General features: G+C 56.3%; 1 protein-coding gene across 13 annotated transcripts in view; it reads right to left on the reverse strand.

Moving 5' to 3' along the window:
• The window catches only part of ARHGEF10L (Rho guanine nucleotide exchange factor 10 like), a 173906-nt gene that overhangs the window by 64423 nt on the left and 83896 nt on the right, over window positions 1-25587 (reverse strand). For 6 of the 13 annotated variants that reach the window (XM_066270294.1, XM_066270296.1, XM_066270300.1 and 3 more), the window contains exons 7-15: window positions 23723-23895; window positions 17938-18054; window positions 15146-15254; window positions 12611-12717; window positions 10186-10263; window positions 8646-8825; window positions 7466-7582; window positions 6013-6105; window positions 5105-5278 (exon numbers count right to left, since the gene is read on the reverse strand). In XM_066270294.1, the coding sequence (XP_066126391.1) occupies window positions 5105-5278; window positions 6013-6105; window positions 7466-7582; window positions 8646-8825; window positions 10186-10263; window positions 12611-12717; window positions 15146-15254; window positions 17938-18054; window positions 23723-23895 (1148 nt within the window). Of the gene's footprint in view, window positions 1-5104; window positions 5279-6012; window positions 6106-7465; window positions 7583-8645; window positions 8826-10185; window positions 10264-12610; window positions 12718-13486; window positions 13674-15145; window positions 15255-17937; window positions 18055-23722; window positions 23896-25587 lie in introns of those variants that run through there. The other 7 variants (XM_066270301.1, XM_066270299.1, XM_066270304.1 and 4 more) reach the window with 4 other exon arrangements.

Consider the following 25587-nt stretch of genomic DNA (forward strand, 5'->3'; position numbering starts at 1 on the left):
GTCGTTTCACCTCTCCGAACCTCAGCTGTCAAGTGAAGCAACAACTTCCACCGCTCAGGTCACCAAGGTCACTCATGAGCAGACCTGGCTACATAACTTACCAAGCCGAGAGCCAGACGCGAACACAGCCCTCCTTCAAAAGTTGTTGGGAATTTCAAGACGGTGACAAGAGCAGGGCATTACACCCAGAGGGTGGCCCTTCTGAGCGCCGGCCCTGTGTGACGTTACAGGTCACACAGCCAAGAAGCTGGCCCGGCACATGGCACACAGTGGACACTGCGTAGATGGCAGCTGTCCCTGCTGCTGCTGCTGTCCCTGACAGTCCCTGACAGAGCTCACTGTAAAGAGGTGTAGCCTCACGCAGGAAGACGCCTGGCCTAGAAGTCAGACCTGTCTCTGCACCCTGATCTGCTGAACAGCCTTGGACAGTCTTGCCCCTTAGGAGGGCTTCCGATGGGTTTGGGCAGATCTGCTGGTCAGTGAGGCGAACCTCGGAGATGGCCAAGGACTTCAACCCTCAGGCATCTTGGCAGGCATTTGCCAGTCTCAGGCTGAACACCAAGAACCCCTGTCCAGCACCACTGTCTGACTCAGGGCCCCATTGGTAAAATACCTTTTAATCAATCCTGGGCGGGGGGTTTGAGAAGGTCAGCAAAATCCATTCCCAAAACCCATGACTCTGAGAACAACAGTTATCCTCCTTTTTCTCCCCATCCTCCCTTGTAAAAGGACAAAGTACCCCAAAACCTCTCCTGGAAAGAATAACCTGTCAACATCCAAAGACGCATGGGTATCACATCAACACAGAAATCCTAATGGTACAAAACCCCAGTGTGCCAGGTGCTGTGCTCGGCGCTAAATATTCCGCTTCTCATTTCATTGGCTCAGCAGTCCCAGGGCCGCCCCATCCCCCAGTGAGGACACCGAGATTCCAGAAGTGAAGTGACTCACTGAGAACCAGCTCGACGGAGCCAGGCCCCATGAGCTGTCCTTCTAGCTCCTGGCTGGGCAATAGGAATCAGGGGAGGCCCCACTGCTCCCAACACAAGAAAAAGACTTGGGGTTCCTCAGGTTCCCCCATAACTGCTCAGCCCAAGCTCCTCCCCCCCACTACTTCTACCAATAAACTGACCGCTGGCTAACAAAAACATGACTAGGACCCTGAAGACAGCAGGCCCTGCGGAAGACTGCCAAGTATTCTGTGACTCAAAACTTGGAACAGGAAAGTCCCTGGACTTCTGGCAAATCCTCCCCACCACCCTTAGGCTGACTTAAAAAAAAAAACTCAGATATTGCACAAATATCCCCCTGAAGGGTCCTGAGCAGGCACATTTTGAAATAGCTGCACGGTTCCGTTTGGGGCACACCCAGTTTCATTTCTGCTTTCCCCCGGATGATGGACAAGAGGAAAATCACTGGCCTGGCCTCAGAACTGGTTGAGACCACTCAAGGGGGCCTGTCAGGGGGAAGGCATGGTGGCGGCCGCCACCACACTCTTCACAACATCCACACACATCAAACACGTCTCCCACTTGACAAGTGGATAAAGAGGCTCGGAGCCCAACGCCAACAGGTTTTCCTGACCTCCAGCCAGTGACCGCTATTTCTTACTGCCCAGGACCCCATGGGGGACACAGCAGAAGAGAACAGATGGCTCTTCCCACAGTAACTGCTATAAAAGAGGGCTTCCTTCTCCTGATAATCTCTTCCCACTGTGGCTGCACACGTGTGTGAGCAGAGGCAAGAGAAACCCTCCTGGTTATAGAAAAAAGAGCTAAAGGAGAAGACAGAAGGAGATACTCCAAAATGCAAAGACCTTTAAATACCAGCACAGGTGGTCGTGGCTGGGCTGAAGTCTTTTTCTCAAGAGACATTCCAAAGTAGAAGGCTTGTGTGCTATCGGCTGAGGGCATCCTGCCTGGAGGTGGGCAGGGGGCGGGAGATGACCTGCAGCCTTCATGCCCACCTTGAGCGATCCCGGATAGGGACATCCCCCCAGGAGGAGACTCTGCTTCTACCCCATATTTTTTTTCTATATCCTTCCTCCTGAAATAAGTGAAATGAATCCAGATGCCTGTGGGGACAGAAGTATCCTCATGGAAAAGACGTGGGTAAGGGCTGAAGGGAGTGGGCAGCCATCGCTCAGGTGACCGGTGTCATGCAGGAAGGTGGGCCAGCATGCCAGCTCTTCCAATCCTTCAAGAAGGTCCACAAGTCTGCTTGACCAGTGGTGGTACAGTAGATAGAGTGTCGACCTGGGATGCTGAGGTCCCAGGTTCGAAATCCCAAGGTTGCCGGTTTGAGCTCAATCTCACCAGCTTGAGCATGGGGTTGCCGGCTTGGGTGTAGGGTCATCAACATGATCCCATGATCGCTGGCTTGAGCCCAAAGGTCATTGTCTTGAAGCCCAAGGTCACTGGCTTGAGCAAGGGGTCACTGGCTCAGCTGGAGCCCCCCGGTCAAAACACACATGAGAAGCAATCAATGAACAACTAAAGTGATGCAACTACAAGTTGATGCTTCTCATCTCTCTCCTTTCCTGTCTGTCTGTCTATTTCTCTCTTTCTCACTAAAAAGAAAAGAAAAACAATGGAAGAAGACAAAGAAGATCCACAAGTCTGAATTTTATAGAATATCCCTCCATTTTCAAATGTTGGCAACTAATTCCAAAAACTAGTGGGTGGGTCCCAAAACACAGATGCAGTCTAAATTTGTAATGAGGTGGGGAGAGTCTTAAGATAAGGGCCACTGAAGCTTCACACTGCGAGGGACCCTGTGGTTGTCTTGTCCCAGCCCAGCTTCACAGGCTGTGATGAAGACCAAAAAATGGCAATGTGGGTTAGACAGCATTATATATATACTGTAAAGTGCGGTTCATGTGGGAAGGGCTTCTAGCTTCCTAGTAACTCTTTCTGTACTACTAGAAAATTCCACCTGACCAGGCAGTGGCACAGTGGATAGAGTGTTGGCCTGGGATGCTAAGGACCCAGGTTCGAAACCCCAAGGTCGCTGGCTTGAGCGCAGGCTCATCCAGCTTGAGTGCAGGGCCGCCGGCTTGAATGTGGGGTCGCCGACTTGAGCGTGGGATCATAGACATGACCCCATGGTCTCTGGCTTGAGCCCAGAGGTCCCTGGCTTGAGCAAGGGGTCACTGGCTTGGCTGGAGCCCCCTTGTCAAGGCACATATGAGAAAGCAAAGCAATCAATGAACAACTAAAGTGGCGCAACTATGAGTTGATGCTTCTCATCTCTCTTCCTTCCTCTCTCTGTCTGTGGCTTTAATCACTGGCTTTAGTTCTGCTTTCGGGCCCACAGAGCCAGAGGCTCCCAGTTTCCCCCCTGAGAATCTAAACACCTCCCTATGACCTCACATGATGTCTTTTCCACAAAGAATAACCTCTGTTCTTGCCCACGTGCCCTGGGGGTGCCTCACCCTGAACCATCTGGGCGACCTCCACCCTCTAGCGCAGTGGTTCTCAAGCTTTTTGAAGTTGAGGCACATTGAAAATCCTACAAATAATTGTAGGCACACTATATACAAGTTTCTGAGAAATATGGTATAATAATTAAGCCAAGTATTAAAGAAAAAATATAAAGCCCAATCATGCTTTTATGGTATTTAAATGAAATAAATACAATAAAATTAAATTTATTCTGACATTAAAAAACATTTTTATGTTACATTTTTTGAGTTATGCTTTTTTAGAATTCGTAAAAAAGAGGGGTTAAAAAATAAAAAATAAAACGACAAAAAAGTTATCTTTTTATACATATAGATACATTCTTAGTAAGATTTAGTAAATTCAGCAGGTCCCAGTGCGAATGTGTTAAGTTTTTTCATTCTTGTGTTTATGAGAAACATGAGCCTGATGTGTCCTAGTGATTTCTTCAATGTTTGGGGGATATATTTGAAAGGCAAACTCTCATTTCCTTGTCAATACATTGAAGAATTCCTCTCTTTTTACTATTGTGTTGAGTGCAGAAAACCCCCACCATAGATATCATCTTAATTTTACGCCAAACAAAAGATAGAAGAAACTTGCCTCTAGTTTTTCTGAGGAACATGGGGGGTAATGTAAACAATCCAGCACCACAGCTTAACAGCCTTTTGCAACCTAATCAGGCAAGTGAGGTGGGGGTTGGGCAGACTGTCAGCTTACAGCCAATTCCCCACACCTCTGTCCCCCCCAAATCTAAACTCCAAAAACCCTGTTGGTTTTTTGGTCCCCAACGGGCACATATTTCTCTGGAATACCATAGGGCGCACCTGGAAATCTTCTAGGGCGCAGCAGTGCGCCCTGGCGCACACTTTGAGAACCACTGCTCTAGTGGGTGAAAGAAGGCAGAGCCCAGGCTGCCGATCTGGGTACAGTTGCAGGTAGCTCATGTCATGTGCCACTGGGGACACAGAGGACTGAAGTTTGCCAACAGGTGACACCAGGAGGTGACTATTTTTTTATGGACTGGCTTTGTATTTTAAAAACAAGGATCTCTAACAGGCTCATTTGAAAGTTTTTCCAAGATTTTTGTGGTAGAATATTCTTAAATTGCAATTGCAAAACATAGCAAAGGTTTTCCATCTTTCCTCTCCTTTCAAAATAACACTAATAATGACAACAGCCACCCTGCATTAAGGACGCAGGGGCCTGCTGCTTTGTCAGCTCCCTCATTTGCCCCTGGGGCTCAGGCACCACTGAATTCTCCTTCCAGTGGGAGCAAGTTAAGGTTCAGAGAGGTTGTGTGATTCCCCTGAGGCCACACGGTGAACAGCAGGGACAAAATCCGGAATCAGACCCGAACTCCGGCCCCAGACACCACTCTTTAAGCATAATACTAGTCTATCATTTCTGATACCTTTACTGGCAATTACAAGGGTGAACAAGATGAGCTTTTATCCTAAAGGAACATAAACAGTAATGAATGTGGGGGTCCAGTTGAGACTAATCCTCTAGATAAGGTCTGTGGGCTCAGAGAAGCAAGGAAGCCCCTCCCGCAGAGAACAGTAACTCCGAGTGGTGGCCCCGGGGCCGGAGGCGCAGAGAGACCGGTGACAAAGGCTGCGGAACAGGTGCGGGCGTGCAGGAGCGGAGGCCCCGGAACTCACCTTGTTGAGGCTGCTGCGGTCGCTGACGCTCTTGGTCAGCTGCTGGATCTCGGCCACCTGGTCAGCCAGCCGCTTCTGCTCATTGAGCTTCTCGGCCAGCGTCTCCAGTTCCGTGAGGGCCAGCTGCAGCGAGAGCCTGTCCGGGTGGCCCCTGGGGGTATTCTTCAGCATGTCCTGCCAGGGTGCAGAGAGAGCCAGAGCTGAGAACTCCCACCTTCGCAGACCCTCCCCTGGCTGGAGTCAAAGCCTCAGCCTCCACACGCCCTACGGAGACCAGGTCTGAGAGCCTCGGCTTGTGGCCAGGGCAGGTGGTACTTGACATGGAGCATGGCCTCAAGAAACAGCTAATGAGTGAAAAAAAAAAATGTGTGGACCAATCCCTGAGTCACTGACCAGCAATGTGCTGAAAGCCCACGGCCGCAGAGCTCTTAGGACAGAAAGAAAGACGTTGCTGGGCCCTAGGCTGGCGCCACCCCTCCCAGCTGGGTGGCAGGGGCTCAGCCCTGATAGAGCTGTCCCAAGCTCTCAGGACCCTTTGTGGGGTGGGGGAGGCCTCATACTCCCTGGGAGGCCTGAAGTGACCTGAGTCAGCTCATTCCCTAAGCGCCGCCCCCCCCCCGCCCCCGAGCCCGCAGGTCCTGGGATTCCATGTGCCTTCAGTCCCTTCCATCATCCTGGGCTCACCCACTACCAGCCGCTCAGCATTCCACACCGGGAGGTGGGGTGGGGGCACACTGTCTGATCTGATCGGCTCCCCTCCAGGAGTGAAGAAGGAGGGGGCCCGCGGGGCAGCCAAGGCCCTGCCCACCGTCCACAGCAGGCGCACGGGTACGGATGAAAGGTGAGAAGCCCCACCCCACGAGACTGGCACCCTGCGGGCTGGCGGCTGCCGGAATCCTGGGTGGTACCTGAAGAAGGAGGATGAACTGCGGGAACCTCTGGATGGGCTTCACCATCAGCCCGTAGAGCGTGACGCGGTCGGGGCTACACACCTGCCGCCGCTGTTGAAGACGAGGTGGAATCATTCGCTGACCCTCTGCAGCGAGGCCCCCGCGCCCCAGGGTGCAGCGCCGCCCGGGCCCAGGACTCTGCTCAGCCTCGGGCCTGAGAGAAGAGCCAGTGGGGGGGGGGGTGTCTGGTCTCGCGGCCAGGGCTCCCTGCCACCACGCGGGTCCCCACACAGCCCCCCACCCTGGAGAAACTGAAGCAGTCATGCTAACGTCTTCAGACTAAAAGCGTAACTGGGAAATTCAGCAATTTATTGCATAGGTCAAACCTCTAGAAGTAGCTGAGACAACCATTCCCTCCCCTTAAACTGAAGCAGCCGGGCCCGGGCCAGGATGAGGGGTGGGCACAAGGGTCTTACTGTCCTGTCTCTTGCATGTTTCCACCACTCCATCCACACACCTGTCACCTAGATCCCGGCCCTCATCCCTGGGAACCCAGGCTGCTGCCACTGGCCTCCGCTTCCGTCCGTCCTGGCCCGACACTCTGCCGCAGCTCACTGCCTGAAGCCCAAGGTCCTGACCCGCCCACACCGAGCACAGCTGCCTCTGGGCCTTCCCTCCTGGGACTCCCCAACAGGCGCCCGCTGCTTCCGGGGCCCAACCAGACCCCATCCTCCCGCCTCTGACCTTTGCCCACGCCCCTGCACCTGCGCCACCCCTCCTCCATCTCCACTTGTTATAACCCCACCGTCCCCCCAGGAACCCTGTCAAATGCCCTCTGGGATCGGGGTTATGGCGCCCTCGGCTGAGGCCCCGGCTCCCGGCCCACCTGCCCCCTCCACCTGCTCCCTACAGGCAGAGGCTCTGGCTGTCTCACCCAACTGCGCACCCAAGGAAATGGGGGAGCCCGGCCACAGCTACACGAGGCCTTTGGTCCTTTCCCCTCTGATCTCCCACGTGAGCCCCAAGACACCCCTTTGAGAAATCCTCCCTGGCCTTTTACAAATAAGGATAAGGGACGGCCCAGCGACCCCTGGAGCTGCACCGGGAGACCCACCCGAGCCCAGCCCACCAGAGGAACGGGCCCAGCATTGCTGGGTCTCCCCATGGCAGACCCACCGTCGTCTCACCCAGCCTCGTGGTGTCACAGGCCTCCCCTTCCACCCGGCAGAGCCCAGGAACCCCAGAGGCTAACAGACACTGTAACTCTTTATCGCTCTCCTGTTGGGGGTCAGAGGGAACCCACTGTCTGCCCACGGCGCTGGGAGTGCCCCCCAGGAAAGAAGAGGTGTCCAGACCAAAGCGATGTGATATCTGAAGCTGGGCTGTAATGCCCCCGCCCTCCTGAGAAGCCCTCCTGCCCCACCCCTGCCAGCGCCCGTTGAGAGGGGCCCCGCACCACCGCCAGGCCCACCTTGAGGAACTCGAGGAAGGCGGGCTTGGTGAGGCAGGCCTTCTTGATGATGGACATGGCGTTGGTGAAGTTATTCACATAGTCGCTGTACACGTCTAGCACCATGGACTTCGAGAACTGAAACAGGCATGGGCGTGGCGAGGGCGGGTCACATCGACGCCAGGGGAGCGCCAGCGCCCCCCACCCACCTCACTGCCACCGCAGCCGTTCTGACGGCCCACCTGGAGGAGCTCAACCAGGCTGAGGTCGGGAAATCTGTCACCCCACTGAGGGGAGGAAAGTGGACTCAGAGAGGCTGAGGGACACCAAGGTGCACGGAGGAAAAGGTGGCAGCCAGAGGGCCGGGATGCTCGTCACGCCTCACACGGCAGCCTGGGCCGCAGGTAAAGGGGGGTGCGGTGGGACACCCCTCTTCTCCGTGCACTTCCTCACCACGCCCAGGAAGTACAATGCCCCTGGCCCTCCACCATTAAGGATGGTGCTCCTGACACCAAACTTCCTGGACACACTGACCAGGGTGTCAGATCTACTGGGCACTCAGCTTTTCAAAACAATACTTTTTCTTTTAGCAGAACAAAATTATCTAGAACAGGCCAAAGCAGAGTCCCATTGACTTCACCCTCCTTAGCTCCGTAAGTCGCTCAGGGGCCCATGGATTTCAGCTTGAAAAACCACAAACCCAATGCACCTCTCATTGCACAGAGGGAACCTGGGTCTGAGAGGGCTCTAGAGCCATAGGACATGGCCACACTGGCCTGGGACCAGGCCAGGACCCTGGAGCATGATGCAGTGCAGTGGTGGGCCCCGACACCCTCCCTGGGGCATCCCCTGGGGGCCAAGGCGTGGTCTGTTCAAGCATCGCAAACAGTGGTCACCCCGGGAGTGCTCGGCAGGGACCCTTCAGACCCCCGGGTGGATGTCCACAGTGGCCAGTCTCCTGGAGGTCACCAGCACCACACCTACAGACACCTCCAAGGACATACTTGGCAGTAGAAGGTGCCATGCCTGCCCCTAGCTTAGACCACAGGGCAGATTCAGGTCCTGCTTATTCTCTGAGCCCCCTGACTTGAACCGGGTGAGCAGGCAGAGAGGCAGGAGGCTGGCCCAAATGACCTCAAGGTCAGGCAGGCTGTGGTTTCTCCCCTGGTGGGCCAGGGAGAGAGAGTTTGGGGACACCTACCGAAGCCACGAAGAGGTCCCCGATCTTCTCAGTGGAGTCCCACTCGGCCACGCGGGAGGACAGGGCGATCTGGAACATGGAGTGGCAGTGCAGGATCTCCTTCACGCGGAAGAACACCACCTGGCACTTGCGGACGCTCAGCACCTTGGGCTCCATCTCCATCAGGGGGTTGCGGTAATCCTGCCGGGGCGGCCGGGGGTGAGTGCCCCAAGGCCAGGCCGCAGCCCCTCCGCCCACCCCAGGCGAGGCCAGTGAGTGGCTGTGGGTGGACCTTCCTGCCGTGGGGAGCACGTATCCTTCCCTCCTCACTCACCTGTCTTCTAGAAGGATCTCCATGCAAACAACTTCCCTGCCCCTTCGTGCCCACCCACAACCCGCCCCACAACTTTATGTGCTGAGCTGGGTTGGGAGGAAGACACCTGCCTGGAGGGGCTCCGTGGAGTCAGCCCCCCAGGCCAGGCGGCCTTGTCGGCTCTGCCCACGCCTGAGCCAGCCTGTCGGATGCGGCAGTGGCAGTGACGTCCCAGGCAGCTCCCCGGGCCCCCAGACCTAGAGCCACACTCTCCAATCAGCTCTGTCAGAAACATGGGGTGTTTCCATCTCCACCTGCCCCGGGCTGGCCTCCCCTCTGTGGCTCACACCCCGACAATCCCCTTCCCTGATGGACTCGCTCCAAGACAACATCCCAGCAGAGTCACCGTTCCAGGAATGGAAATGACAGACCAGGAGGGGACACCTTAATCAAGGCACGTGACCACTGAGCATTCCCTGGGCACCTGACGCGTGAGAGGGTGCACCCTGCTCCCTGCCTCGGGGAGCTCCAGGATGGAGGGAAGACGCGGCCCTGTCCCGGGGACTCCCAGAGTGGCGAGGAAGACACGGTCCCTTTCAGGCATGAAAAAAACCACACGTGGCCCTGGCCGGTTTGCTCAGTGGTAGAGCACTGGCCTGGCGTGCGGAAGTCCCGGGTTCGATTTCCGGCCAGGGCACACAGAAGCGCCCATCTGCTTCTCCACTCCTCCCCCTCTCCTTCCTCTCTGTCTCTCTCTTCCCCTCCCGCAGCCAAGGCTCCACTGGAGCAAAGATGGCCCGGGCGCTGGGGATGGCTCCTTGGCCTCTGCCCCAGGCGCTAGAGTGGCTCTGGTCGCGACAGAGCGATGCCCTAGATGGGCAGAGCATCGCCCTCTGGTGGGCGTGCCGGGTGGATCCCGGTCAGGCGCATGCGGGAGTCTGACTGCCTCCCCATTTCCAGCTTCAGAAAAATACAAAAAAACAAACAAAAAAAAACCACACGCCCCGGACTGTCCAGAACAGCCCCCATGTCACAGAACCCCAACTCTGTTTCAGAAAACACAGTCCTCTCGTGAACACCAAGGCATCGGGAATCCTTAGTGTTCCCTATTTGCAAGTCCCACTGTCCCCCATAAAAGTTCTGGACTTTGGCTCCCACCCCTTAAAACTGCCCACAGTCCCCAAACACTCCTTGCAAAGTGTCCCTGTGGGGCCTCCCTGCCCTCCCCCCAGGGGCCCGGGGTCGTACCTGGAGCACCCGCTTCAAAGACTCCACGTAGCTGCCTTCACTCTGCACAATGGAGCCCAGGATGTGCCTCCGGACCACCTGCTCGGGCCGGAGAGCACAGTCAGCGCCTGCACCAACCTCAGCACGAGGCCGGCACCTGCTCTGTGCAGAGTCCCAGGTGAGGGGAAGAGGAGTCATAACGACCAGAGGGTGTCACAACTGAGGGACCAAAGGGATCCGTCCCTCCCAGAGCCCGCTACTGGGACCTCTGGGGCCTGCAGGTCCGGCATCTCCTTCCAGAGCCCTTGCCCCCCACAAAGAAACACCCGTGCTCCCCAGACTGTAGAATAGAGTAGAGGGCATAAGGACTCAAGTCCTGGCCTCTGCTCACACACTTCCAAAGACGGGGGAGTCACCACCTCTCCTCCAAGGGGATGGGCCTCCTCCATCTCTGGACAACTTTAGTAGAAAAGTCCTCCTTAGATGGTACTGAAATTCAGCTCCCACAACTTGTAGATCCAATCCTCAATTAATCCTCCCCCCACGTGACAGTCCTTGGGGTGTTCCCCCACCCCACCGAGGGGGCTCCACCTCAGGCTAAACATCCTGGTCCCCTCCCTGTTCCCTCTCATCGTCCCCATCTCTCCTCTCCTCAAATCAACGGGCCCCTCAGGTACACCCTGAGCAGCACCAAGCCAGACACATGTGACCTGCATCCCTTCCACCTGGATACGGGGGGGGGGGGGGGGGGGGCACAAATCTTGCTACACAAAGGAATCACAGGGGCATCTTTGAAAGATGCTGTCACCTGGCTCCTGTGCCAGACATTCTCACCGAGTTGGTACAGGGTACAACCTGGGTGTCGGGGGTGTGCAAAGCTTTCCGAGTGATTCCATTGTGCAGCGAAGCCAGGTCAGAGTTCAGGTGTGAGACATACCCAAGGGGGAGTCTGCCCACCTTGGTCCAGGGCTGGGATGGTGACTGACCCTCACTGTGTCCCCACAGCCGTCCTGGGAGTGTCATTCCAGGCGCCCTCCTCCACCTCCTCTGCTTCCCGCTGCCGCCTCCCTCCTGCCACGAGCACCCCTTCTCATCCCTTCCCACCGCCTCGCGTGCAGCCCAGGTCCATCCACAGCCCACACTGCACACGACTGTGTGACAAGCCAGGCCACTGTCCTGCAAGCTGTCCCATGGTTGGATGCACTGTCAAGGATGCCCAGGTGCCCAAGCTGTTCCCAGAGCAGTTCCCCACCCCGGCACGCCGACGTCTGAGGCCAGGTGACTCTCTGCTGGGGGCCAGCTCTTGCACTGTAAGATGCTTAGCAGTATCCCTGGCCCTTACCCCCTAGGTTCCAGTAGCATCTCCCCGTTGTGACAAGCAAAGATGTCACCAGACATTACCAACTGTCCCCTGGGGCACAAAATTGTCTATTTGAAAGCCACTGAGCTAGAGCAACTTATCTTGCCTGATCCCAGAAACGCAAAGGCTCCTGGGCAGGAAGGCCGGCCAACACCAGGAAGAGGAGCCCTGGGTTACGAGCTAGAGGCCTGGGATGGTGACTGACCCTCACTGGGTCTGCCTGGCTCTGACCGTTCTGAGAGCAACTCGCTGCACTGGGGCAGGGGAGTGGGGGGTCACCATCTCAATGCCGTTCAGGGGCCAGGTGGGTAACAGAAGTAAAGGGAGCAGGTAGATGTATTCCCAAGGTGAGAGGTGTGGCCATATCTCCCTGACTTGTCAAAGAGGCCAAACATCAGGATTTTCTGCCACCTTAAAAAAGGTGACAAATCCCTCCTTGGAGCTTGGTGCCCCTCACACGTCTTGTTCGGTGTCCTCACAACCAGAGGACAGCAGGGGCCTCTCCCTCTGCTTGGGGCTGGGAAAGCACGGATTGGGAGGGAATCAAATGTGACAGTCAAGGTCCCGGGGCAAAGCCACCCCCCCATCTCGGTGTGACCCTGAGACAAGGAAGACATCGCCTGAGGAGCCCCGGCTCCTAGGGGAAGCCCGCGGTGACTCTGAGACCCCAGCTTGGGTACAGGTGGACCGCGGGTGGCACTGGGCACCCCACCCACCTCCAGAGTGCTCTCTGAGTTGGGTTAGTTCAGTGGTTCTCAGCCCCCCTTGAATTGTAACCCCTCTCATCAAACACCACCTTCCTTTAAAACAGTTAAACCGGAGCTGCTCTGGTTGCCACGGGCGTGGGAAGCAAAGCTGCAGATGCTGAGGGCCCCACTGCCCACGCCAACAGCCCGGAACACGCCGGGCCCAGCTTGGGCGCCTGCGCAGGTGGCGGAGAAGAGAGGCCAAGGGGCCCCCACCAGGGTTCTGCCAAGAGCCCCGATCACCGCTTCCCCTTCAAGACCTTGTGGCCCCGGGTGGTAGGCTGGGACCCCAACCAGTCCTTACCCTGGAGAAGCCCACCCCCCTGCGCCTCCCACAGACCTGCTGAGGGCTCAGGCCGTCCGGCATGGGGCCCAGCTCCGGGGCTGGGGGCTTGATGTCTGTAACGCTGACCTCCAGGAGCCCCATGTCCTCCTCCTCTGAGTCACCTGGAAAGTCAAGAGGGGCCAGTGACACGTGTGAGGCAAGGACAACACACCCTGTGCAAGCTCCCGCAGCTGAGAACCCCCCCCTAGCCCAGGGTCCTGGTGATGAGCAGCTCTGGGGGCCACGCAGGGTCAGAGCCCAGTCGCTGTATCCAGGGCCACACTCTGTTACAACAGTCTGTCCCTAAATAAACGTGAGCGAGGGAGGGAGGAAGAACAGAGCAACAGGAGGCCCGGCTCTCAGAACCCGCTCCGCCAGCAGTCACTGTCCCTGCTCACACTCGCCCGCTGCTGGCCTGGCAGGGCCCCGGGCGCCTGCGTCTCCATCACTAGGCACTAAAAATAGTTTTCTTCCGGACGCCTAAAACTGGGAAGAAAGCCCCCAAAAGAACAAGCTTTGTATTTGGCTTTGTGTTTTCATCTTTCAAAAAACTAGGCAAAGACAGACAAAGGAAAAAGTTGGGCTGCTATCCTTCGGGCGGCGCGGGCGAGAGCCGGGGTGGGTCTCAGACAGAGGGCAGAGGGAGGTGGAGGCTCAGGCACAGAGAGAGAGGGGAGCCGGGCAGCGGGCAAGGGTCTGGCCTTGGAGGTCCGGCCCCCACAAGAGAGCTGCGGGCACAGGGAGACGGGACCCTGGCTGCCCGTGGCTCTGCAGCCAGTGGCGGTGGCCGCGGGCAGCAGGAAGTGGGTGCTGTGGGGAAGCTGGGAAAAAAGAAGAAGTGGCAGCGACTCCGGGGGCCGAGGGATCGGGGACAGCCAGGCGGGCCCTTACCTGAGCAGGAGACAGAAGAGGAAGAGGAGGAGGGGCAGCGAACAACCGTGTGGGGGTGGGGGTGGTGAAGGCCCTCCTGCCTGGCCCACATGGCCCCCCGGGCATCACTCCGCACCCACCGCAGCCGCCGGCTCTGCGGCTTCCTCTTCCCCCATGTGCCACTGGGTAACATTCTTGGCCAGTGATTTGAGCCCGGCCTCGGCTATTAATAACGCCTCTGGTGGGAGGGTCACTTTAGGAAAGGCTCTGGGCTAACAGGTCAGTGGGGAGGGCCTGGCTGGCCTGGGAGTGGGGAGAGTGACCAGAAACAGCTCCGAGCCAGCCGGCCTCTCTCTCCTGCCCTTTCTCCGGGCCACTCCACTAAGTTTGGAATGACTGCTGGGCCCGTCCCCTTCCTCACTGGGGGCCAGGGTTCCCCCAAAGGCTTAGCACTGCATGCACCCAGTGCGTGCAGAGGCGGGGTTAGCTATGCAGTGTCACAGGGCAGGGAGGCCACGGAGGAGATCTGAACTCAGGACAGCGAGATTCGGTTCTGGCACTAGACACCCCCACTTACTGCCCACCCACTGAGAATAATGCCTGTCACACAGGCGCTGAGGGCTGGGCCAGGCTCTTTCCAGGCACTGCCTCCATCATACGCACCACAGCTCCCTGAGCCAGATGCCGTATTAGCCCACTGTCCAGATGAGCAAACTGAGGCACAGAGAGGGCCAAATACCTAACTTCTAAACAGGGTGCAGAGCCTCAAAGTTCTCCCTGACTTAAACACCTGACCTGGACCCAAACTCTCGCCCCTCCCCTCACTCCAGCCAGAGGGAGAGGCCTCCCCATCTCTTCCATGCCTGTGCGCCCCCAGGCAAGTCACTGAACCACTCTGTGCCTGTTCACCCATCTCTGAATGGGAACAGGACAGCCCTCTGTAGCTGTTTGAGGTTTATAAGCAGCAAGTGGGAAGCTGTAACGCTCTCAGGAGTGCCTAGCATGCAAGAAATCCTTGATAAGTGTGAACTATCACGAAAATCATTTCTCAGACATCGTATGTCCCTGCCTCCTGGCCTTTGTACATGCTCAACCCTGCACCCACAACACCTGTTCCTCTCCCATTCCCGCTGCAGACTGACCTGGCCTTCTCTCCTGCTTGTAGCCCTTCCCTGACCTTTCATTCCCACATTCCATGCCCGTTTTCTCCACCCCTCGCCATGGTACCCCACCATGCTGCCAGGCCACCTGTCATCTGTATTGTCATTTCCCGCCCACATGCCTGTCTCCCCCACTGCGCCAGGAGCTCCTGGAGGAAATGCTGTTCAATTCATCTTGGTGGCACTTAGTAAGTGTTCAGTAAATACTGGCTGGGGGGAGGTGGGTGGATGGATAAAGGAAGGAGCAACAGCACTCAAAGATGAGGCCAGGTGAGCCAGACAGCACAGGTGGTTGGAGTCCAAGGGCAAGGTCAGGGACACTGAAGGGAGAGGCCCCACCCCTCCTGGAGGAGCAGGCCACGCCTCCAAGAGAAGTAGGAAATAGGGTGAAACAGCCACTGGAAACGGTCCCCGAGCCCCACAGCCAGAGAAGCCCAGACACCGGTGACCTCGCCCACCAGTCCCTGCTGTCACAGAGCTGAGCACCAGCCCCCTCCCAGCCCGGCCCACAGCGCCTCACCGAGGACGTCTTTCCTGTGCAGAAAGGACACTTTGCGCAAGACAGCGATCCTCGTCTTCTCCAGCCCGTCCTTGGTCCCGCTCTTGGCGGCCTTCATGAACTGAGTCATCTGGGCAAAGGCAGAGGGGCTCATCAGAGAAACTGGGGAGGCCCTGGGACACCTGCCACCAGGGCCACCAGCCCCAGCCAGGCCTCCAGGCCAGGACTACAAACACCAGGACCCCAGGGCCCATTCCCTCCCAGAGAGGTGGCAGCAGAGGCCGAGAGGGACAGTGGGTCAGTGCGGCCCTGAGCCCTCCCAGGACGAGGTGAGAAGAGGATTTCCTTGGGAGAACCCTCTTCCTGGGTAAGGGAAAGTCCTAACTTGATTTTTTTTCTCTTTGGGACAAATCACACAGTACCTACTCAAATCAAATTAAGAAGAAGGTGTAATACGGGGGGAAAGGCTCGAGGCCTGGAGTCCTAGCCGGGGTTCAAACCCCAGCTCCGCTGCTCCCCAGCGACCTCTGTTTCTCACTGAGACTCACCAGGGTCTGTGAGGACCAAACAGACCGGGTCTGAGAAAGGATAGGGGAACAGAATGGTGAGCTATGCAAATGCCGGTAGTTACTGAAGGGGCGACTAAAAGGAGGTGCGTGCACACCCTCCTTCTGCTGAACCCGTGAGGGACCCCGTCCCTTGCCCCCCAAATAGCCAGTTTTCTTACTGAGCCACTGTCCGGGAAAGGGGAGAAGGCTGAAGTTGCCGCAGAGCAGGGTGCAGCTTCCCCTGGGCGGGGAGGGCCCCGTGGACACAGGCGCAGCAAGCTAAGCAGCGCGCGGGCACGAGAGGAGGCGTGCCCAGGAGCAGAAGCGGGCACCCTGGGCACAGCGGGAACCCCAGGCCTGCAAACAGAGCTGCTGTCCCCTAACTCATTCCTTTGTCCCCTCCGCTCCCAGCCCGGCCCTGGCATCTTCCCCGACACACAGAGCTGTTGGAGGAAAGTTTCTACAAGCATGGAAATGCTTCCTCCCTGTGCTGTCCAATATTATAGTAATCGGATGTTTGAAAAGTGGCTGATGTGACTGAGGACCCAAATTCCTCATTATATTTCATTTTAACTGCTTTAGATTTAAATAACCGCATGGCTATTGTAATGGACAGTGCAGTTCTAGGAAAACCCTCTCCTTCCGGAAGCTCTCTGCTGAAGGAGGGGGAGCCCTTGTCTGGGGGTCCCCGGTCTCTGCTCTTACTGTCACCTTCCTCCAAACACCTCCTGCGTCCCCAGCATAAGGGTTGGGGCACTTCTTGAGGGTCCAGGAGAGGAAAGCTTGCTGAAAACCCAGGAGGTACTGAGGCCAGGGGGAAGGGGGAGGGAGGCGGCTTTTCAGGAACAAGGCCTACTTTCTAGAAACAACCAACAGTGGGGAAGGGAAGTCCCTAGTCCCTTCCTGTATCTACAAGGACAATTCTAGAGTAGCAATTCTTGGCCTTTGGGGCAGGGAGAGTCATAAACACCTTTGAGAACTAACAAGAGGGGCAGATGTCAACCCCAAACTGCACAAAGATGCTAACTCTCTTCTGACGGGGTCATGCCCCCCCCAGATGGGAAACCCCTGTCCTGAAGCCCAGTTCCTGTCCCGGCAGAGAGCCCTCAGGAGGGGCTGTCCTAACAAGTGGTCTTTGGGGGAACCACCTGAAACCCTTCTGTTGGCATTTTCCTGGGCAAAGAAAACAGGTGAATACCCCAAAGGTGTCCCTGAGTTCACTTGCCACCCCCACCCATCTTCACAGTGCAGAGGCCGAGGTCAAGGAGTACACCCTGCTCTTGACCTCTTGTCTGCTCCCCTCTGAGCCTCCTCCTCCTGCCCTGACCCCAGGTCCCAGGCCTCTTGTACGGTCTATAAAAGGGCCTCAGACTGTGAAGCGCCTCTTCCTGGGAGGCCTCAGGTTCTGATGAAAAGGACAGTGCTGCAGGCCAGAGAACACGCAGGCTTGACACCCCGCTCTGCTGCTGACCGCTGGCATGACCCTCAGTGTCCTCACCTACGCTCAATGACAGCAGTTAGACAGCTGCCCCTCAGGGTGCCCTGGGGACAGAACAGTCAGGCACACAGATAATAATGCCCCATCCATGGAGCCCTCAGGTTGTGTCAAGCACAGGACTGAGCTCATCTAACCCTTACAACCATCTCACAGGCAAGGACACTGAGGTCAGAGAGGTCAAGAGACCTGCCAGGATCACACAGAGAGAAAGGGGTGGGACAGGGATCCAAACCCAGGCCTACAGGCCTTCAAAGCCCATAGCACACGGCAGGGGCCCAGTTAATGGAAGCAGCGTCGTTACCCAGAAGTGTGAGTGCCCAGGCTGAGAAGAAGGGACCCTGAATCTCTCTGAACAGCTAGGAGGAGGCGGGACGTCCAATGTCACCAACACTCACATTTTTCCAAGTGGAACCCAAACCCATCCACCATAGTCACTAAATACGCAGATTCCGGGGCCTTGGTCCAGACCCACAGGGTCCGCATATCTGGGGGTGAAGCTCGGGAATCTACATGTTTCAAAGCACCCCAGGTGATCCTGAGGACCCTCCGTTTGAAGTCCCACCCAGGAATCCCTGTAGACGGTTAGGGTTTCCCTTGATGGGGGGGGAGGAGAGAAGCGAGACCACGGGAAGAAACAAGCCCGCGAAGGCAGCCACCAGGTCCAGCGCAGATGCGAGATGCGGCCAGTTCCGGGTCTCGGGGGGCAGCCCAGGACTCAGGCCCACCCTCTGCGGCCCTGGGACTTGGGAGGGACAGACAAACAATACCTTACAATCGTACTTGTGCTTCAGCTCCTGCATGTCTCTCCCCCCAACTCTTAAAGCCAAGATGTCTCTCTTAGTCCTGGAGCACCTCTCCTTTAGCCTAGTCAGGTCTGGAGAAAGCTGGAGCCCCCAAGCGGCCAGGCAGAAGGAGAGCAGGTGACAGGAGCAGGCAGGACAGGGAGGAGACAAAACAGGGACAACAGAGGAGAAAGGAGACTCAGGTAAGGTGGCAGATGGACACCTCGGGGCAGGCGGGGTTGGGGACCTGGGGAGGACCAGGGCCCGAGCAGCGGTCCAGCCAGGCTCCTGCCCGAAACTGATTCCAGCATCGCCCAACCCCAACGTGTCAGGAAGCTGGTGCTGGGTCTCTGCAGCAGAGGAGGGGTCGGGGGAAGCAGCCCAGACCCCCTCTCGGGGAAGGGGGACAATGCTGGGAGGACAAGGACTGTGCCTTTGTCATCTCCCCATCCTGGGGGCTGGTGATATAAGAGGTTCTTGGCAATGTTGTGAGATGGATGGATGGCAGGTGGATGGATGGATGGATGGAATGGGTGGGCAAGGGGATAAACAGATGAGTAGGCAAATGCACAGAAAGATGGGTGATGGACAGAGGGATGGTTGGGCAGATGGATGGAAAACTGACAGATAGGTAGATGGACAGGCTCATGGATGGATGGATGGAGAGATAAATGGACAGGTGAGCAGATGGACAAATTTAGTTAAGTGACTGTATAACAGGACAAATGGATGGAGGAATGAAAAGATAAAAGGATGAATGGACTGGTAAGTGGATAGGACAGTGCTGTGCTGAGAAACATTTAACAACTGGTTCTCCAGGAAGAAGAGCTCTGCTCTGTAGCATTGCCGTGGTGCGGATGCTCCCGCCTAACCAACTTCAGGTTATCAACCTGATGCAACAGGATGCAGAACTGCAGAGAGATACACACAATTGGTTCTTGGGTTCTTACAAGCTAGGACAAGCTGGCTCTAGCACACCACTAGTGGAAGGCAGGGATAAACAGAGGGAGGGAGGCAGGGAGGGGTGGACAACTGGATGTAAGGATGGATGGGTGACCAGCTTACATACCATCTGGGAAGATGGATGGATGGACACATGAACAGATAAGACATTCAAATGCATGAAATGCATAAGCAACAGTGATATTTGGTAAAGTACACAGAAGACCAAAGACAGGCATGTCTTCTAGAGAAGTAGACATGCAGAGAGATCGAGAGCACGAGGTCTGGAGACAGGCGAGCCTGCATTCAAATCACCACTCCCCGCCTACTGGCCGGGAGAGCCTCTTCACCTGAGTTGCAGCTCCCTCACTGGTAAGCTGACCTAATAATAACTACTTCATAGAGTTGTTGAGAGTTAAATGAATGATACATGGAAAGCCCAAAGTATGGTAAGTACTCAAAAAAGGAAAGTTATTACCATAATATCTTATTCAAATAAGTGCTCAATATCTGTTGATGGATGGATAGTTGATGAGACTGATGGACAGACAGACGGACAGATGAATGGATGGATGTATGGATAGATGGATGGATGGATGAACAGATGAGGTATTTTCTTTCAAGTCATAGGTAGTAAGTTGTGACTCTACCACCTACTGGCTGTGTGACCTTAACCACATCATTAACCTCTCTGAGCTTCAGTCCCTTAGGTTCTCTGGTGAACAACAGGAGACTCTTAATGCCAAAAATATCAACCACTCTAGGGTATTAGGAAAAACACGTGAAACTGCTTTGTAAGCTGTCCCACACTGGGCAAAGGTACGTGATAGTTCTATAAGAAGTGACAGGACAGGGATCCTTCTGGGAGTTACTCAGACTTCTCAAACACCGGGAAGTTCGGAACACGCACTGAGTCCTGTTTCCTCCGTGAATAAGATGGGCACAATCAGTTCATAAAGCCCGTGTGGGCCGTCCCGTGCCCTCCACCTCTCTAAGGATCAGATGAGCCAGGACCAGAAGTCACCTGCAGAACTGGCCAGATCAGAGCAGGGGTGTAAACAAGGCTGAAGTCAGAACTGGCATTTCTGCCCCATCCCCTGACCAGCTGGGTCACAGTGACTTTGATTATGAAGAGGTCACAATCAAAAAGAGGAAAAGTTCAGTGCAGCCCATTCCACCACTAGAAAAATAATAATAATAATAACTGCCACTGACCATTGGGTGGTGACCAGCAGGTTCTTATTAACATGAGCACCAGGCGCCTGCTACATCTGGGTCAGCTGCTTCCACGGAGGGCCCTCCGCAGACCGCTCCATCACTTTCTTTGGCTAAAAATCCACCCACCGAGAGCTGACCTCTTGAGACATCTGGAGAAGAAATTCTATTCGTTCTCTTGCAGCTGGGCAGGGTGCCAGGCCCCGCTCTGCCTCCGAGGACAGGAACAAAACACTTCCCCAGATCTCTGCTGACCAGTGCCCCACAACCACACAACACACAGCCAAGCAGCGGCAGCCCCAAAATATGCAGCCACTGCACTGCCAGGCACGGGAGCAGGCACGCCCCAAGAAGCTCAGGAGGAGCCCTGGTCGGTTGGCTCAGCGGTAGAGCGTCGGCCTAGCGTGCGGAGGACCCGGGTTCGATTCCCAGCCAGGGCACACAGGAGAAGCGCCCATTTGCTTCTCCACCCCTCCGCCGCGCTTTCCTCTCTGTCTCTCTCTTCCCCTCCCGCAGCCAAGGCTCCATCGGAGCAAAGATGGCCCGGGCGCTGGGGATGGCTCTGTGGCCTCTGCCTCAGGCGCTAGAGTGGCTCTGGTCGCAACATGGCGACGCCCAGGATGGGCAGAGCATAGCCCCCTGGTGGGCAGAGCGTCGCCCCTGGTGGGCGTGCCGGGTGGATCCCGGTCGGGTGCGTGCGGGAGTCTGTCTGACTGTCTCTCCCTGTTTCCAGCTTCAGAAAAATGAAAAAAAAAAAAGAAAAAGAAGCTCAGGAGGGCAAAGTACTGCAGGCATGGCTTGGAGCAGGGGGCGGTTCCCGGGCAGGGTGGGCACCAGAGGAAGGGCCCCTCCACAATTCCATCCTCCTGGGAGCCCACGGGTCAAGGAGCAGGAGGGTCTTGGCCCATGGCCAGAGAAAAAGTCCTCGTGGTTAGAAATTCCAAGAACTCTGTCACATTATTTGTCTGCTGAGGAAGAGTCCGAAGCCCCAGCCAGCCTCAGGGTGTGAGGGACATGAGCTCAGGGCAGCAGCCAGAGACCCCGCCCTGGAGCCAGGCTCTGGAAGGGCCAGCCCAACATTTTCAGAGTGCCCCTGGGGGCAGAGTACTGGTTAAAAGGCAGATTGCCCTGCCACACCCAATCTCTGAACCAGAGTCTCTGAGGGAGTGAGGCCCTCGAATCTGTGATTTCAAGCAGCTACCACATGATCCTGATGTCAGTGCAAGCCTGAGGGCCATCGCCGGAGCCCGAGTTCAGTGTCTTCATGCCTCCCGCCCTCAGAGAGGTGCCTGTGGTGCCCTCCCAGTCCCCAGCAAGAAGGCAGGGGCTGGGAAGATGGCTATAGGGGACCAGGAGGGACAGCCAGAGGCTGAGACAAGGGCTGCCCAGGCATCGGGCCCACTTGCTCCTGTGACCCAAAGCAGGGCTGAGACGTACCCATCCTGCCCTCCTGTACACAGGCTGCCCGGGGCACATGGTAGCTTCAGAACTAAAGTCTCCTTTCTCCCCTAAAGCAGTGCACGCTGCTCCTTCTGAGGTCAGCAGCAGGAGCGGCCCATTCCTGGGCTTTCTCCAGGCCGTTCCTTCAGCCTAAGACCCCCTCCATCTCCTCTGGCTCCTGCACCTCAGCCCTCAGCTCGCCTCTCTTCAAAGCCTCCCCTGACCCATCCCCCACATCCCACCCATGTCAGGCCGGCAACCACAGGTGCAAGAGCTCAAGTTTACAGAAAGGCATTTTGTCTTGATTTTTCACCAATTATTTTAAATTTTAAATTTTTTTTTTTTTTATTCATTTTAGAGAGGAGAGGGAGAGACAGAGAGAGAGAAGGGGGAGGAGCTGGAAGCATCAACTCCCATATGTGCCTTGACCAGGCAAGCCCAGGGTTTCGAACTGGCAACCTCAGCATTTCCAGGTCGATGCTTTATCCACTGCACCACCACAGGTCAAGCTTTCACCAATTATTTTATAGCCAGTGTCTCCTACTAGGCCACAAAAGTTTCCCAAGCCCAGTTGGCTCTTCCTGTTTCCGTGTACCCCAGCCCACACCCCCTAAGGCAGGGGTCCCCAAACTACGGCCCGCGGGCCACATGCGGCCCCCTGAGGCCATTTATCCGGCCCCCGCTGCACTTCCAGAAGGGGCACCTCTTTTACTGGTGGTCAGTGAGAGGAGCACATTGACCATCTCATTAGCCAAAAGCAGGCCCATAGTTCCCATTGAAATACTGGTCAGTTTGTTGATTTAAATTCACTTGTTCTTTATTTTAAATATTGTATTTGTTCCCGTTTTGTTTTTTTTACTTTAAAATAAGATATGTGCAGTGAGCACAGGGATTTGTTCATAGTTTTTTTATAGTCCGGCCCTCCAACATTCTGAGGGACAGTGAACTGGCCCCCTGTGTAAAAAGTTTGAGGACCCCTGCCCTAAGGTATTGACTGGGAACACAGTAGTGTCACAGATGCTTAACTTTTTTGCTAGCAAGACATCAAGGCCATTTTCTGTGGCCCAGCCCACGGAGGCGCGGCCACCAGAAGACCAGGGTTCAGGAGAAACCTGCTCAGCTCCCAGTCTTCCCGAGGATTTGGGGAGCCCTTCTTGATCTGAGGAAGGTCTGTGTGAAGACTCTTAAATGCGGGTGCTGCTTTGACCAGCACTCTTCTCTCAGAGGGGTCCCCAAACTTAGAAAGGGGCCGGAGGCACCAGGAAAGACTTGAAGGCCTCCAAAGTCCCCAGCTCGGGTCTGGGACCCCGGTCTTGCTCCTGCCCCACCTTCAGGCAGGACTGGCCAGCAGGCTGAGCTCACCTGCCTGGTTAGTGTCTTTTCAAAAAGAGCCTGAGAGGAGACTGACTCAGTCTCCACGGGTCAGTCAGGGCCCGCCTGGAAGACGCTGCTCCCACTAAACCCCTAACCTCAGCCTGGAGAGACTCTGCCTTCTGGAGGCTTCTATAGAATAAATGGGGAAAGGGAGGCCGTCACAGGAAAGGAGAAAACAGACAATCCGTCCTCCTCTCAGCCGCTGTGGCTCCCTTCCCGAAACCAGCAGAATGAACCCTGTTCCGGGCAGAAACATCAGAAGAAACCAATGCACGGGTGGCACTTTGAAAGGGCGGGGAAGGAAGCCTTCCGGCAGCTCTGTCTTAGCCACAGCAGCCCCCCCCCCCGGCTTGTTCGCCTCCCCAGGCAGAGGGCTGTGCAGGTTTCAGATTAGTCTGAGGCCACAGAACAACGCAGGCAGGACGATCAAACTGATTTGATCCAAGCGCCAACCCTGATCAGCTGGCTCGGCTGCCCGGAGCTCTATGTTGAAAAGGATTCTGAAGCCAGATCTGAGCCCGCGAGCCTCATGATCAATGCCGGGATCTGCCAGAGACATGGAGCTGGGCGAGCACCGTGCCCGGTAGGAACCACGCCCTCCCAGGGTTAGGGCTCTCCACAGCCAGACAGCAACGCCGGCCGGCCGGTCCTCTCCTGTCTCAGGGCACTTGGGCCACTTCCTCTCTCAGACATTCCTGGGAATCCCCATTTAGAAGCGAGTCTCGGGCCCACATTATCCCCCTCCCTGAGGGGGTCTCGGTGCCCTGGCCGGTGTGAGAGATGTCCCCCGCCTCCTCACCTTGGGCTGGAAGGACACTCGGTGCTTGGCGGGCTCTGCCTCTGGCTTGGCCTCCTCCCCTGAGTCCTCGCTGTAGCTCTCAAACTCGCTGGAGCTCCAGCCTAGGTCGTCCGCCTCCCTGGGCGCCCCGTCCCGGTGCACATCCTCGTACAGCAGGTTCCTCTCAGCCCCTGCTGGCCAAGGGACAGGGCTGGTGAGCGGAGGACAGGTGCGGGGTGGGTAGGGGTGCATGTGCTTTTGGCCCCCGAGCCCCACCTCCGCTTCCCTGTCCATAAAACAGAGGTGATGACAACACCACATCCACCCGGTAGAGTGAGGGGGACGCGAGAACATGTACAAAAGCCCAGAAATGTGCCAGGCACACAACAGGCTTGAGTATTTCCTCTCGTTGTCAGCATTAGTTTCTGGGGTCCGAGTGCCTGTCCTGGGCCTCCTCGGCATTTTTAAGTGGAAAAGAGAAGATTTAGGACCAAGTTCTGACTCAGGCCCTCAGCTCTGGCCTCAGCATCCTGGGGGTAAAACAGGGATGGTCGGTCGGGCATTAAACGTGTCAGGATCCCTTACCCCAAACCTGAGTCTCCCACATGGGTCCAGGATGGTCAGTAGGGGGCGCACCTGGTCCAGTGTCCAGGAGCAGTCCCTTTGCTTCCAAGGCCCCACATGAAATGCCAGGAACCAAAAGCTTGGGGACAAAGACCTGAGAGTCCACTAGCCTAGACAGACAAGTGCCACCCGGGCCTGAGCAATCTTGGAGGGGGGGTGTCTCCGTCAAACCGGGTGTGCCATGCTGCATCCAGACTGAGGTCCCAGCCCAGCCCCAGCTGCACCACGGGGAGATCTCAGGCGTGTCACCTTCACCCTTCGGGGCTTCACTTCCGGACCTGTTACCTGCAGAGCTGAACTGCAAACCTCGCACAAGTGAGGCCAGGCTTCAAAAAAATGCAGATGAAAATGCTGTTGTCAACACTGAAAAAATACGGCAATGGGAAGAGTTTTAAAAAATCTGCTCAGAGCCTGACCAGGCCGTGGCACAGTGGATAGAGCGCCGGACTGGGACACAGAAGACCCAGGTTCAAAACCCCAAGGTTTGAGCGTGGGCTCACCAGCTTGAACACGGGGTCACAGGCTTGAGCATGGGATCATAGACATGACCCCATGGTCGCTGGCTTGAGCCCAAAGGTTGCTCAGAGCCTGACCAGGCCGTGGCACAGTGGATAGAGTGCTGGACTGGGACACAGAGGACCCAGGTTTGAGATCCCAAGGTTTGAGCGTGGGCTCACCAGCTTGAACACGAGGTCACAGGCTTAAGCATGGGATCATAGACATGACCCCATGGTCGCTGGCTTGAGCCCAAAGGTCGCTGGCTTGAAGCTCAAGGTCTCCAGCTTAAGCCCAAGTTCCTGGCTTGAGGGTCACTCAGTTTGCTGTAGCCCCCCGGTCAAGGTACATATGAGAAAGCAATCATTGAACAAATAAGGTGCTGCCACGAAGAATTACTGCCTGTCTGTCTGTCCCTATCTGTCCCTCTCTCTGTTTTTCTATCTCTGTCAAAAAAAAAAAAAATCTACTCAGAAAGCACATGGCCTGGAGAATGGGGCACTTTGGCTTTCGGAGACCTGTCTACAAAATGGGGGTGATAATAAGCTGAAACGTGGGGGAAGTGAAACATGTGCGTGAAGCTCTGGCAAAGAGCAGCTGGTCCTCACTCGTGGGGGCTCTAGGTGGGCTCGGCATCACCGCACTGACCTGGAGCCCCCATCTATACCTCAGGGGAGAGCTGGGGCGGGGGTTCCGGAGGAGTGTCGGCCAAAGCACAAAACAGAACCCTGAGCCTTAGCTGGAAACTGGGGTCTCAGGTTCAGGAG

The sequence above is a fragment of the Saccopteryx bilineata genome, chromosome 3 (assembly GCF_036850765.1).
Source record: "Saccopteryx bilineata isolate mSacBil1 chromosome 3, mSacBil1_pri_phased_curated, whole genome shotgun sequence".
NCBI classification, from domain to species: domain Eukaryota; kingdom Metazoa; phylum Chordata; class Mammalia; order Chiroptera; family Emballonuridae; genus Saccopteryx; species Saccopteryx bilineata.